General features: G+C 45.6%; 1 protein-coding gene across 1 annotated transcript; it reads right to left on the bottom strand.

Moving 5' to 3' along the window:
* Positions 1–6,379: 6,379 nt before the first annotated feature.
* Positions 6,380–13,340, bottom strand: KLHL38 (kelch like family member 38). Its single transcript, XM_017826445.1, has 4 exons — positions 13,268–13,340; positions 11,243–12,717; positions 9,766–9,871; positions 6,380–8,272 (listed from the first exon to the last, which is right to left on the bottom strand). Exons 2-4 carry the CDS (start codon positions 12,587–12,589, stop codon positions 7,986–7,988), a joined length of 1,740 nt encoding a protein of 579 aa, XP_017681934.1. The 5' UTR covers positions 12,590–12,717; positions 13,268–13,340; the 3' UTR covers positions 6,380–7,985.
* Positions 13,341–13,887: the final 547 nt, after the last annotated feature.

Here is a 13,887-nt window from a genome sequence, read left to right on the forward strand (position 1 = left end):
CACTGAGGCTGGCAAAACCACTGTTCTGCTATCAGTGTGTCTGCAGGTTTCTACTAAAGCCTGGGCAGGGATTTTCTCCTGATCAAGCTGAGCTCATCAACATTCTGCAGCCATAAAGCAGTATGCTGTACTTACATGAAAATCCATGTATTTGCATCAGTCCAGCCATAAATTAGCAGAGGAGAATGTGTTCTAGCATCAAACAAATATGATAAAGGCAAAATCCTATTGATCCATGTAATCATTTCCCCTGCTACATTTCCCTTCACCTGTGGCAATCCTAGGAAGGTTGGTCTGCACTACCTATCACCTTACCTTGGAAATTGCTTTGGAAATATGAAAGGGAAATGCCAAAGAATTTTCAGACAATCTAAATGGTTTTTATAGCTTGTTCTTGGAAATCAGAGTGCCCTGAGCTGTCTGAATGTTCTGTCCTTACTCTATAAATCTTTTTTTTTTTAAAGCAGAAGGGATACACTTTCCCAGGTGTGTGCCCATTTCTAGATTGTCCCAAACCTTCTGCTACCCTTCTTGGGGAAGGGAAAAATCTAGATGCAGAAAATCACGAAAAAAGCTCCTATCCTAGGTAAGTTTTAGGTTAATGGTGCCCTTCTGGCTATCAGGCACTTGGGGATAGAAGAGATTGGTGCAGCCAGTGTTGCCAAATTTCCAGATAGTCCTATGCCTTGGCACTTCTTCAATCATATCTGTATGCTGATTTGTGGGATAGGCTGTGGACTAGGGTGAAAAGAGTCAAAGTTTTTTTCTTTTAGGTCTGCTTCAGTTATCCAGGTTATGGCATAAGGTGTTGCTCTTGCCTAATGAATGAGCTGGATGCTTTGAAACTCCAGCTTATGATGGTCTGAGGGCCATCTGTGTCCTCTGCTCTCAATCTCTCATAAGCTCTTTGGAGTAAGGGTCTGTGTATTTTACACTGCCATCACAAATAACAGACTCTCAGCTTGAAATCCACGACTGACTGTGCATGTCACATTTCATGCCATAAAAAACATGAGCTCGAGATTGGAAGGGCAAACACGCTTTTGGCTTCTCTGCCATTTGTACTTCAGTTTGCCTGCACCACTTCTTTCACTGTGTGTTGCTGTTTTTCTTTTGAGAAAATTTCCAGAGCCCTCTATGCCTGGACAAGAAACAGACTCTATTTACTGACATTTGTTCCAAGTTATTATGAGCAGAAAGACAACTCTTGTAGGCTCTAAACTGGATCTTTCAGATAGAAGTCTTCAGCCAGCACCTCCCAAGCCCAAAGATTGCCTTCTTTTAAAAAGGTCTGAATCATCTATTCAATATCACAGCATCTTGAAGAACGTCCATAGGACCTCTCTGCTTTCCTTCTTGGTCAAGGCTTGAGCTGGCACTCAGTTAAGCTGCTGGGAGTCTTCTTCTTAGGATGCCATGGCTATCTGTGTATTGCTTGCACAAGCATGGGTTAGTTCACTCTGTGAATTAATGGGTAACTCAGGTGCCAGCTTCACTGCAAGGGAGCCCCAGGGCTGAAATGTGGCCTGAAGCATATTGAGGCACCATTGACACAGCCTGGGTGATGAGGAGCCTTTCCATGGAGCCTTTCATCTGCACAGGATGAACCCAGGGTCAATGCCCTGGGGAGTAATCATCCTATGCCATCTGCTTCCTATCTGGCAAACCTCAGTGCATGGCAGGGGAGTGTCCTCCCACAGCTCATCCCTTTGTGTGTCTCAAAGGGATGCTGTCCTGCCAGGCGGCAGCAGGCAACAGTCATGTATGCCCTGACTGCCTGGGCTGGCTTCCCATTTCACACTTGCTGATGGTCTCCATGACAGAGGAAAAGTTTTGACAGGGGCCATACTCTGCAGTGCTCAGGCTGTCTCTAAGAGTAAGAGCCCTACCCAGGGAACAGATAAACAGAACAATGTTTGAGCCTCTGGTACTCTTTAATGTCATTTTCAGGGAAATATATGTGTCATAACAACACAAAGCAGGCATAGCTCCCTTGCTTTCGATCTGCCTGGTGCCAGGGTCCACGTCATTTCAGCATTGAAACAGATCCAGCAAGTTCGTGGTAACTTTGCTCTCCCAAGAGCTGCCTCTTTTGCCCCCTTGATTTGTACTTGTCTCTCGTCTTCCAGCAGAGTCCCTCATCCCTGTCGGGGAATGTCACGTACTGTTATGGTTAACATATAATTTTCACTAGAAGCCCTAGGGAATTGGGCCTTTATCTCCACATACCATGCACATCAAGATGGTTTAATCAACCCTATTAATTCCAGGGCTTGCTGCTGATCTGGATAAAACACTGCCCTTTCCCACATTGCAGCACCCTCTCTCTGCTCCTCAGGGCTAAACACATTCCCCTACATATTCCCAGCTCTTACAGAGAGCTCTAAGGGCTCTACTCTAAGGTTCAGATTGTTTTGGGCTGATTTTACAGACCAGGAGCATCTCATCAGCTTGAAAATTTGGACTTGATAGTCCTTGGTATCACATCCTGGTGCTCTGGGTGGTCATTGCCATTTCCAAACATTGTTTCAGGGCACATCTGCCCAGTTGTTTGGTCTGAGGACGTGTTTGAGAGCAGAGAGAAAACTCATCAACGTGCCAAGACCAGGGCAAAACTCAGGGGATGTCATTACACTTGTGGTACTGGGAGATCTGAAGAAGTGGTCTTGCCTTTGTCCTTGTTCCAGCATGCCTGCTTTAGGGAGGGATGGTGGGACACGGCTTGTTCATCAGAAGATACAGCCTGGTCAAGAAACAAACTTCAGAGAGCTAGACATGGAGGATTAGATATAGGAGGGTGGTTTACAAACATCTTCCTGACCAGATGAAGAAGTGGACCAGATTCTGTCCCCTTTTCCCACCTTTAGCAGTATTTTACTCGTGGCTCACCCCCAAGCCTAGAGCCAAATGTCTCCAACAGCTGTGAGGATGCCTTGTGTTTAAAGCAGCCACGAGGCACACGCCTAATGGCCCAGGGCTGCTTGGGATGTGCTGCTGCTTGCTTTTCTCGGAAAGGGTTCTTGCAACATGAAAGAAGTGCAGGGAAACAAAGAGCCCTGGGGAGAGAAGTGACAGGCGGCAGCTGGAGCCGGTGGGTGACTTGCCGAGTGACAGAGCAGTTGGGCTCCTCGCTACTCTGCTACTATTTTGGAAACTTCAATAAACAGAAGAGGCAAGATCAATCTCTCAGGGCTCCAACACAAACCCTGAGGAGCCCTGTGGACTTTGGTGGCACAGGCAGACTAAGAGACCAGTTCCTCCATATGAACTCTGCTTCATTTGGACCCCAGGGAAAACTCATCAGGTTTAGCTGCTGAAAACGTTATTCGCAATTCACTAATTAGCAGGTCTCAGCTCCTTTGCTGGTGCAACCTTGCACTAAGGAATTCATGCTCCTTGTGCCATGGAGAATATGACTGTTTAACAGGGGAGCTTTCAAGCAGCTGGAAAAAAAATATGGATGTTTATATTTGTAAAAAGGGATTGTTTTTGCTGCTGTCAATTATTAATGGCTCTCAGGTCAGGCTAAGGAACAATGCCAGGGATAAATTACCCTGTACGCTATTCATATATCCTCTCCCCAATTGTTTCCTTCTCAACTAGAGGATTCACCTCACAATGAACTCCTTGGCTTTTGGAAAAAAAGAACGAAGCGGTGAACTTGGTGTGCCCATTTATTTATGCATTGACATCTTTCCTACTTTGTCAGGTGTGTTTAATCAAAAAGAAGCAGGAAATGCATTATAATTATAAACATATTACTGCGCAAGAAAAAGGCTGCCCTTGGAAAGGACTGTGTTGTTTGATAAATTGTTACAGTGAAAAAACACAGGCTTAACCTACGAAGCTCTTTGCTGTGATCAAAGCAAAGCTGCCCACCCGCCACAGGCTGTCTGTGCAGCAGGACTCAGCTCTGGGTTTGCAGCAAGGCAAGTGAAAGTTGAAAAGAAAATGCAATCTCTTCTCTTCCTTTTTTATTTTTTTGCCTGAAACTTTTCTCCGAGTATAAAAAAAAATTACTCAAACATTAAATATTTGCCTTTAAAATTAATAGAATTAGTGATGAACCCAGCTAAGAACACAATAATTAGGGCCCAGTCCAAAGCTCCATGTTGAAGTTCATGGAGAAACTTATTGTTTTCAACAGGGTCTGACTTGGGATCCTGATGAGCCAAAGCAAAGATGGAGAGTTACAGAATAACCCTGGGAGATCCTGGATGTCCTGCAGTCTTTCCATGTGACCTTGCCCAAACTTGCAAACATTCCTTAGTGGTGAGCACAGCCGAACCCCAGTCAGTGATCTGCTGCTGCTGTGAAAAGCAAAAGTCCTTCTGGTCTGCAAGACCAGGAATGCTGTAGGTAAGATGCAGACAAGGTTTATTGCCCTTCTCAGCACTGCAAGGCTGAGCCACGGCCCTGCGCTTAAATAAATAAAAAACCACCAACAGATAAACTGGAAATTGTCCAGAAGAGAGCAACAAAAATGATCAGAGGTCTAGAAAACATGACTTATGAGGAAAGATTGAAAGGGCTGGGTTTGTTTAGTCTAGAGAATTTGAAACATCCTAATAAACTTTAAAGATGTAAAAAAATACATGGTATCTAAAAGGGTAATCGATTGCCCTTTATCCCTGTGGGTATGGCAGAAGGTACAGCAAAGAAGATTTAGTATAGATAGTATTAAAAGCTCCGAGATTAATAACACACTCAAGTACATTACTTTGGGAGGGATCAGAACATCTCTCATGGGAGATTTTCTGTGCATTGGACAAGTACCTGCCATGGGTAACTCACTGTCCCATGGAACAGGCTGCTTTCAGCCATGTGATCCTATGGGTTGCATAATCTAATGTCTGAGTCAGGACACTTGAAAATGAGACCTTGGAGGTGATGAGCTTTTACAGCATTCCCTGATTTGAAAAAATGTGGCAGGTGATCAACCCTTCTGAAGGCTGACCTCCAATCAACAATTCTTTTTTAAAAGCCTCTTTTCCTTGGCTTCCATGGTTATTAAATGAAAAGCAACAAATTCACACCTTTCCATGGGGCCATCATTGTATTTGTAAAGTGCCTTGCTGCTATCACATGGGGGATTCCCATCTAAGCAAGCACTCAAATGTTTGAATATTAGGATGATGAGACCTCTGAGAAAACATGTAATGACTCAGGAAGTGTACCATGTAGTGGCAGCCTTGCAGATTCTGCATGTAAAAGTCCCCTCCTGATACTGGAGAAAGAAGTACCTTTGCTAGGAGTGTTTTTACCCATAGCACCACTGGGATACAACAACTGCAAAGCAGTCAGGATGGTATTAGGTACTGCTCGAGGTGGGCCAGATGGTGGTCAGCACCTAATTAGAAAGGCAACATCCCTTCTTCCCATAGTGCCTGTCCCACTGCTGAGTAGCCCCTGTCCTGTAGCTGCATGTGCTGCTGCCTCTCTGTGACCAAGCGACTCCACCATCCCTCATCTGCCTTGAGAAGGCTCAACCCTGTTCTTTGATTTCAACCCTTTTTCTGTGAAGGGCACCAAAATCTTTGGTCAGAGTTTGCATCAAAACAGATCACAAGACAGAAATCTATCAGAAACCACGAGCATTTGAATTACTTCCCAGTGACTCCAAATTCCTTGAATTATGGGCACGAGGTGAGGAGTTTGTGAAGAGAAGGACCACAGGGCTGCAGCCACAGCAGGGCTGGCCATAGCCCTTGGTGTCTCCAAGGACTTGGGGGTGATGTGAGGGCTCCCTGAGGGATGGAGGAAAGATGCTGAGGGGAATGCTGCTGCAACCCTGCCTCTTCTTTGCACTCCCCATTTCCTGCCCAGCTACAGCTGTGCAAGGTACTATTTGGTGCCCACAAGAACATGGAGAAAATCACTAGTTATATGATACGGGTATTAGAAAAAATCTGTTTGCTTCTAAGCGTAAACCAATGACTGTGGCAATGGTTTGCAAACATGGGGTTATGGCCCTGAGTCAACTTTTTTCCCCCTGGGTTTTGGGTACAGTCACGAGCCTGGCAGGAATCTGTGTCAGCTAAAATGCATGGCAGCAACTGGCGTCTCCCGGAGTTTGGAACTGAGCAGGGTCGCAACAGGAAGGAGTTTGGGAAGGCAGCACTGCAGGGTTAGCAATAAACATCTCCCTGGGGCAGACATTCCATAATTGGCCATGACAAGGCTTCTTTCTCCAGAGGGATGGAGATGGTGTGTGAGGAAGCGGGATGAATCACTGCTCCAGTCCAACTTGGCAAATGCTGTGATTTAGCTCTGCTTTGCACAGGGAGGAGACGATGATATAGACTGAAAGACAGAAGAGAAATGTAGCCAAAGGCTTCTGAGCTGGGAGACAAGTTTGGGTTCCCACTCATTTTTTGCAGGTTTACTCAGATCCTTAGAAGGAAACCCTGGCAATACCCACTGGTACAAAAACAATTCCCTTTATCAACAATTCAGAGGGAACAATGGGGACTCCTGAACACAAAGCTCATACAAACAATAACCCTTTTATTCCACATTGTTACAACAGCAGTTGATACTAAATACTTTATTCCAGCCCCCCACTTCATTAACTATTTCAGTCACCCTTCTACTCCCAGTCACAGATTTATGGGAGGGGATCTTAGGATCCTGAGTTAGTTTACTGCAATGTAGTGGTGACGACATGCCTGCGCAGCCTTCTGTAAAGAGGGAGGTTGAGTGTGGTTTCCTCATGCCACCCTGTACCCTTGGAAAAGTCCCACTTTCTTTCAAAAAGGGGTGTTCTTTCTGCCATCCTTTCTTTGGATGGTGGACATCAGTGCTATCTTTAAAGCTCCTTGCTATCTCAGCAATCTTACCAAGCCTGGTGACCTAACAGCAGTTCACAGCCTGTTCAGTATCTGATGATTAATCCCCTCCCTTTAAAAGTATGTACTTAGTGGCAGAACCCCACAAAAATATTGGTGGAGCCAGAGCTGCTTTGCCAAGTGGCAGATTTAGACTTGCTCTTCTTGGAAAGCTGGCTTCCTGTCACTGGCTTTGTCTCATGGTTTTTTTCCCAGTGGTTTGGAGAGAGGAGAAAGGGAAAAAGAAATTGTTCCTCCCAAATACCTCTTCTCTTTTATATCCCCTTTCCTCCATATGTCCTCTCTGCTATTCTAGATTTCAAGAATTCCATCAGCCAAAGTTTTCCTAACTAACCCCACTGCTATTACTGATGCAAAAGGAGAAGATCCCTGCAAAACAAGATCCCTTGAAAAAGAAGATGCAGACAATCTTAATTTCCATCCCACCTTCTCCTGCTCCTTCAGAGGGCAGGCAGGGGGAACAAAAGTCTTCCCTTCGCTATGAAAGAGTGTTAGCTCAAAAAAGTAAAATCTGCATTTTGTTGCAATATGAGAGTTCAGATCAAAGCATCAGTCTTTTGCTTATTTCTAATTTGCTGTTAGGAACATTAAAATTTTATTTCTTATGAGATGACTACCATAGCTAATGCAGGCAGCTGCTGCTGGCCTGGCTACAAGACTGAAGCTCAGGGCTTCCTATTCTAAATGCTCCCATCACGGGAAACAGAAAGCTTGGTCAGCACCGAGCAGCTAAGGGCTGCCCAGGCAGCTGACTTTGCATGCCAACAAAGGCAGGTTATCCAGATCTTACTTTCCCTGGAGATATCAGCACTCCTATTCACTTTTCCTTTTACAGTCTGTACAAGGCCAAATCCTACAATGGGTTCTTACCCAGTATCTTTTTCCTGTTTTCTGTTGAGATATTGGGTAAGGCCTCCACACTGGACTCAGCAGCACCATATGCAATACCAGTCAGGTGAATAGGCACAAGCACAGAGCTTATGATCTTTCTGGCACAGGGTCTGGGAAGGACTAGCGCTGCTTGTGCATTCAAAGTCAAGAGTTTACCTGACCCCATAAGGATTCCCCATGTGCTCTCTGCAGAGCAAGGCAAGTCCTTTCCAGGAAGGAAAGCACAAAGGAAGTACCAAAGCTCGTTTAGAGAAGGTTAGAACAGGGGACACACTGGAGCGTAAGGCATCCATGGTCAAAGAGTCTGTGTGGCAGTTTTCCCTTTGGTGTCCACGTGTCAGTCTCTGGATCATAGCAGTCCAAGGAATCCAGGTCCTTGATGACATTGTCAGTGGTGAGACATCGTCCTCCTGTGACATACAGCTTGTTCTTGATGACAGTGGCCCCATGATGCATTCGTCTGTCCTTCATGTCTGCACATTTAACAAACTTGTTGCCTTTTGTATCATAAGCAATGATTCTCCTGGTGTACCCTGAATGAAAAGCCAGAGGTGGAAGAGACAGATGGGAATTAAAGTTTATGGACAGCAGAAGGAATGATAATATATTTCCTGATAGTCTTCAATAAAACCTATTATACTGGTACATAATTTGGCAGAGTTAAGATCTCTAAGCTAGGAAGTGATGATGTGTCACAGGAATGCCTGTCTGTCTATCTTTCTTTCCTGTTTGTCCTCACCCTGTCTACTAGCACCTTGGCAGCCAGGGCTCAATAGGCACCATAAGACCCATCAGATCAGGCAACCAACCTGTCCCACACAGTTGGAGCTTGCATGTGCCTTCAAACATCCCAAAATACTTCTTTTCACCCAAGAGACTCCTTGAGCTTCACTTGTTAATAGAGAAACCAGTGGCATACGGGAGAGGAACAATAGTGCCTTGTTGGGTTGGAGTTGTGGCTGCCTACTGAATGGAGCTGAGTACTCAGCACAGTGCCACTGGTGTTTGCTCCACTCCTAAAGTCCACAATGCCATATCTGTGCCAGCCACCACGCCAGTGACCCAGTGTACAGTTCTTCCACTGAGAGGTGATGTAACCTCGGTTTGGCTGAGAGGTAAGGGCTGGTAAAAGGGCCATTGCCCTGGACCAATGGAGGTGTGGAAGCTTGGTACCCAGCAGTACCCTGCCCATGTATAAAAACAAGAATGTGGTCTGAGGTAAGGATAATCTGCCACACAGGATAGTCTGGGACCTTTGGACTCAGCTCTCCTGTGTTCTGACTGCAAAGGGTAGCAGTGGCCTCCCCCTGAGGGGTGACACCATCTTTGAGTCCTGTGTGATTTGCGTTCAGTTCACTGCTCTGCCAAAACTACTATGTGTCTCATTTTCTCTTACATAATCTTACACATGCTTCCTCTTGCCAGTCTGTGATCGGGGGAGCTGCATTCAGGATTGTAGAGTGCCAAAACCAACGACATAATACACCAAAGTGGCAATGGGCAGAGGCTGGTCCTCAGGTTGAAAAAGACACTGTGGAGTTTCTTCTTTCCAGGTGTTTCACACCCCTTTCAGGACATTTCACAATTACCCCCAGGAGGCAGCTACAGGACCAACCAACATCTCATAGACCTATAGCCCACCCATCCCAACGATTGTGGTAACCACGCTCTCTATTATCCCAAGAAGAGCAGACAGAGAGTTCCAGGATGTGAGTCAGCAGGGGAGAAGCAGGATCCCCGTGCTTTTGGCATCCTTCCTTCTGCAGACCAGCAACTTGCATTGGCTTTTCCTTAGTTTCCCCCACCCAGGTCCTGCTACTTGGAGTAAAAAGGGGCCTCATGGAGAACTTGTCTCTGCTTCCATTGCCGTAAGAGAAGTGGATGGAAGGTGGGCACACTCCTCCTTCCTTTCCCAAGATCCAGGTGCTTTTTGAGGGACCACTCCCTCAAAAGCCACAGGAAGGCTGTGAAAACCCACAAGATCTGGGTAGGGGGAGGCAGAAGGAAGGTGAAACAGAACTCTTACCACCTATGATGATAATCTGGTCTCCAATTGTGACAGCTGGTGCACAGACATTCTTCACCACTCTAGTCTCCATCCGAAACCATGTATTCCTGGACACATGGTAAACCTGACAAGAAAATAAAGATACTCACACAGCTGTTTATGTTGTATTTCAACTGACATTTGTAATTACAGGGGAACTTAAGGGGTTTATTTTGCCCTAATAAATACAATCCTCTGGCTCAAAGTCCTGGAAATCTGAGAATATACCCATTTTTTTTCCTAATATATCTTCTTGGAAAGCATTCTAGTTCCCCAAGCTTGTCTGCTCAGGACATGCTAGCACACACACTAAGATGAAGTGTGTCTGCCATATACAAGCTTCTTGGCTGTAGATCTTTGCACAGCTATTAAATCACTGTAACTTGCTCTCCCAAAGTGCAAGCCCATTAATTTCATTTACCAGTTATTCTGTGTATTCCTGCCTTGGTCTTAGCAATTTCCTGGGCAAACAAACTTCAACTTCACCTAGCTTTGCTGGCAGCCACCATATTTGCCCAGCTGCTGTATTTGTGCTGGTGGCTGGCAAAGGGACTTAGAGTGGTATCTAAGTCATCAATTTATGTGAGAAAAAGAGCTGTTGCCAGATGATGATCATTCAGTCATCCATATCTGGGTGACACAAACTTTTATGCCATATTATCTGGTTCTCAATATAGTAAATATCTCCAGGGCAACTCCCCATTAACAGATAAATACATTTCCTTCCCCTGATAATCAAGTACCATTATAATCACAAAGTATTGCTCGTGTTCTGGTGCCATCTTAGCTCGTAATGATTCTTAGTTAAAGCACCTCAACCAGTGGAAAACACTTATGGGGATAGAAACACTACAATGTTACTAAAGCATCAAATCAGATAAGAAAAAATTGTATGAATTTTTTCTTCTTAATAGAGTGTAACCGCTGAAAGCAGACAGAGAAGCCAGCAACATGTGGCAGGAGCTATGTTTTTAACACAACTGTTTATATGAAATGACTGTCAGTTTAAGTCCTGGCCCTTTGATGAGTGAGTATCTAATCGCTCTAATGATGGTGAGTGTGTTCGCTGCGAGCGAGCAGGTGTGCAGCTGAAACCCCAGCTCGGCTGCCAAGGGGAAAGCACTGGTTCTGGTGATATTGGCTACAGGCATGGAGCTGGGCAGGGGGGGCTGCTGCCGCCTGCCATAGCATCATCTGCAGCAGCCCTGGCCTTAGTGCTCACCAGAGGCACAGCTGACTGACACCCAGAGAAGTATGTCAGGGCTTGTGCCTGAAAAACCTTCAGAAGGGGAAAATGAAATGGCTCCAATGGTCCTGGAAGCCATGTATCAACTCAACCTGCCCCTTGCTGCGACTCACAATAAAGTTTTCTAGGTGGTTTGATGTTCTCATGAGGGTGATGGACTGCTGAATACCTTAGAAGAAATTGCCTATGACAAGCAGGACCGATCATTACCTGGATCAGCCGAACTGGGTTTTGCATAATGTCTTCTCCCCCAAAGAGGTAGACCCTCTGATCTTTGGCAGCAACAGCAGGGTGAAGAACAGCAACAGGCATGTTTGCCATGCTCTCACAGGTGTTGTAGACACTATCATATCTTTCCACAGAATTCAGGATTTCCTGGTTTTCACCAATTCCACCGAATGATAAAATATAATTTTTATATGCCAAACTTCTGTGGGAGTAACGTGGAACTAACATATGCTCAATCAACCTCCACTGATTGAGTTTGAGGGAGTAAATGTAAATATTACCACTGACCAGGCTTTTCTTATTGCTAACAGGCATCCCTCCGAGCACATAAATGTTGCTGTGTAAACTCACTGCAGAGGCTTTGTACAGGTGCATGGGAAGTTTGGCCAGGCTCAGCCATTGGTTTGTCTTGTCATCATAGAGCAGGACATCCCTCGTCTGCTGGCTGTCCTTCCTGCCACCAATGATGATGAGGAACTCTTGGTTGGAGTACCGGCGAGGAACATGCATCATGGGTTTGATGTCAGGTGCATTGGTGCTGTACAGGGAAAACATATGCCTCCAGGCTGACTCAAGGATGCTCCTGCAAGTGGGTGAGGACTGAACGAGTGAGTCATTGGCAATGAAATGGAAGAGGAAAGTTGGATGGACGTATTGAAGCCGGACTTTCTTGAACAATTCTTGGATGTAGCCTTGTCGTGCCTGGAGGTCATGCCGGACCCAGACCATCAGTGCCTCAAAGACCTGCTCCTCCTCCCCACAGAGTTCATCGTCCCCAAGGTAGTCGATGAGCTCCAAGGGACAAAGGTCCTTCAAGTCCTCAGAAGAGGCCACCACAGGAAAGCATTTCAAAGCCATAGCCTTGGCTTTCTTATTCAGACTTTGGCAGTTCAAGATTTTTGCCAGTCTAATCATGCTCAGACAGTTGTCAGGAGTCAGCTTGTCTTGAAGATAGTCAGAGCAGGCCTCAAATAGCTTAGTGTACTGCAGCATGGAGGCAGTCTCCAACAGGCACAGGACATTCTCAGTGGATATAAGAATCTCCCCTGTGTAAACATAAAGGATAATCTGATCCAAAATGTTGGCGTCGATGCCCTTCAGGATGACTTTAGCCTGGCGACTCTCTCTGAAGTCATTACAGAACATTGCCTTGAAGTACGGACTGCTGGAAGCCAGCACATTTCGGTGACAGGGGATTTCAAAACCCCCGGAACAGAGGGCAACATCAGTCAGCATCCCACTCTGCCGCAGAGCATTCAGCTGCCTCAGCAGTTCAGAGGAGAAGTCCTGGTCTTTGAAGAGAAACTCTTCAGTGGATCCCCCCTCCATAGTAAAATAGGAGAGAGATGAATACTGGACTTGGCAGAAAAACCCCTAAATTCTTAGCAGCTTTTATTGAAATATCCAGCTCCAAGGGAACAAATCGGGACTTTGATGTTCCTCTAAATATCCGTTCGCTGTTACGCATAAAAATGGAACACTGGTTAAGCACAGTGGGAAAATAATAAAGAAGTCAAAAGGTCCCTAAGACCCTTTAAAATTTTCATAAAGTTATCAGATAGGTTGCAGCTCTGAGGTCAGCACTGCCTGTGTCCCTGGCAAGAAGCAAAAGCACTGAAGTTATCTCACTGATTTGGGATTAAAGCTGGATGGCTGAAGCAATTGGTTTGTCCATTTTAATCACGTTGAATAAATGCACTTAGACATTTATTCACTATTTTAAAGTATTAGCAGTTTAGTAGCTTGCGCCTCTTTCCCCTAGAGTTAGTCATTCCCAAAGAATGCAAATCTGGCAGAGCTGAACTCTGCAGCAGGGCAAACGGAACCCTAGAGACTGGGAATCTGCATTAAAACCGTTATTTATTAACTCTGCTTAGCTGTGGGTTTTTTTATGTTAATCAGACACACAATGACTAAATTAAGTGCCAGGCAGAACAATATGATGAGTATCTACTGTCATGACTAACTGCTCAACCTGCAGTGGAACCATAAGGTAGAAATGTTTACCTTCTGTCGTCCTTCCCTGCATGCACTTACTCTCTGTCGCTTATTCTCTGCTGAGATTTTCCATAGCTAGAGCCTGGATAAAAACCCTANTTCTGTCGTCCTTCCCTGCATGCACTTACTCTCTGTCGCTTATTCTCTGCTGAGATTTTCCATAGCTAGAGCCTGGATAAAAACCCTATAAACCCGTTTCTTTCAGTAGGTAGGGTGATTCATAGAGGGTGATTTCTGGACGTGTTTATTCTGAAGTCAGTTTTGCCGCTCCCGGGCGCTGTGCGCAGGAGCGGCGGGGCGGCGGGGCATTGTGCACATTCCAGCGCTAAGAATAGGAGCACACGGGCTGCTCGCTGTTATCACATGTGACGCCGCCGCTGCCTTTTGCAATGACCTGGCTGGTTCTGAGCATGCCCGAGTGGTGTTTTTCTGGCAAATGTTTACATATAATAAATAGACACGGAGAGGAAAGTTCACTTATAAAAGTCCTGGCTGTCCCTTTGGAAACAGCAGCAAGACCCTGTCCTAAAGTGCCTGGGAACTCTAGAAGGCTGTAAACAGTCTGCCATGCCTCGCGCTAGGTAATACCGTAGTTTCATGGAGAAGGGGGGAGAGAGAAGGGCTCCCTG

Source organism: Lepidothrix coronata, unplaced genomic scaffold (assembly GCF_001604755.1).
Source record: "Lepidothrix coronata isolate B3197 unplaced genomic scaffold, Lepidothrix_coronata-1.0 Scaffold126, whole genome shotgun sequence".
Lineage (NCBI taxonomy): Eukaryota > Metazoa > Chordata > Aves > Passeriformes > Pipridae > Lepidothrix > Lepidothrix coronata.

Bases quoted from the DNA above. Each gene is read 5' to 3' on its own strand.
- KLHL38 (XM_017826445.1), bottom strand. From the start codon at position 12,589: ATGGAGGGGGGATCCACTGAAGAGTTTCTCTTCAAAGACCAGGACTTC. The intron at 9,872-11,242 runs GTAATGATCGGT...TTTTCTTGTCAG, and splicing joins ACCCAGTTCGGCTGATCCAG to GTTTACCATGTGTCCAGGAA. The intron at 8,273-9,765 runs GTAAGAGTTCTG...CTTTTCATTCAG, and splicing joins CCAGATTATCATCATAGGTG to GGTACACCAGGAGAATCATT.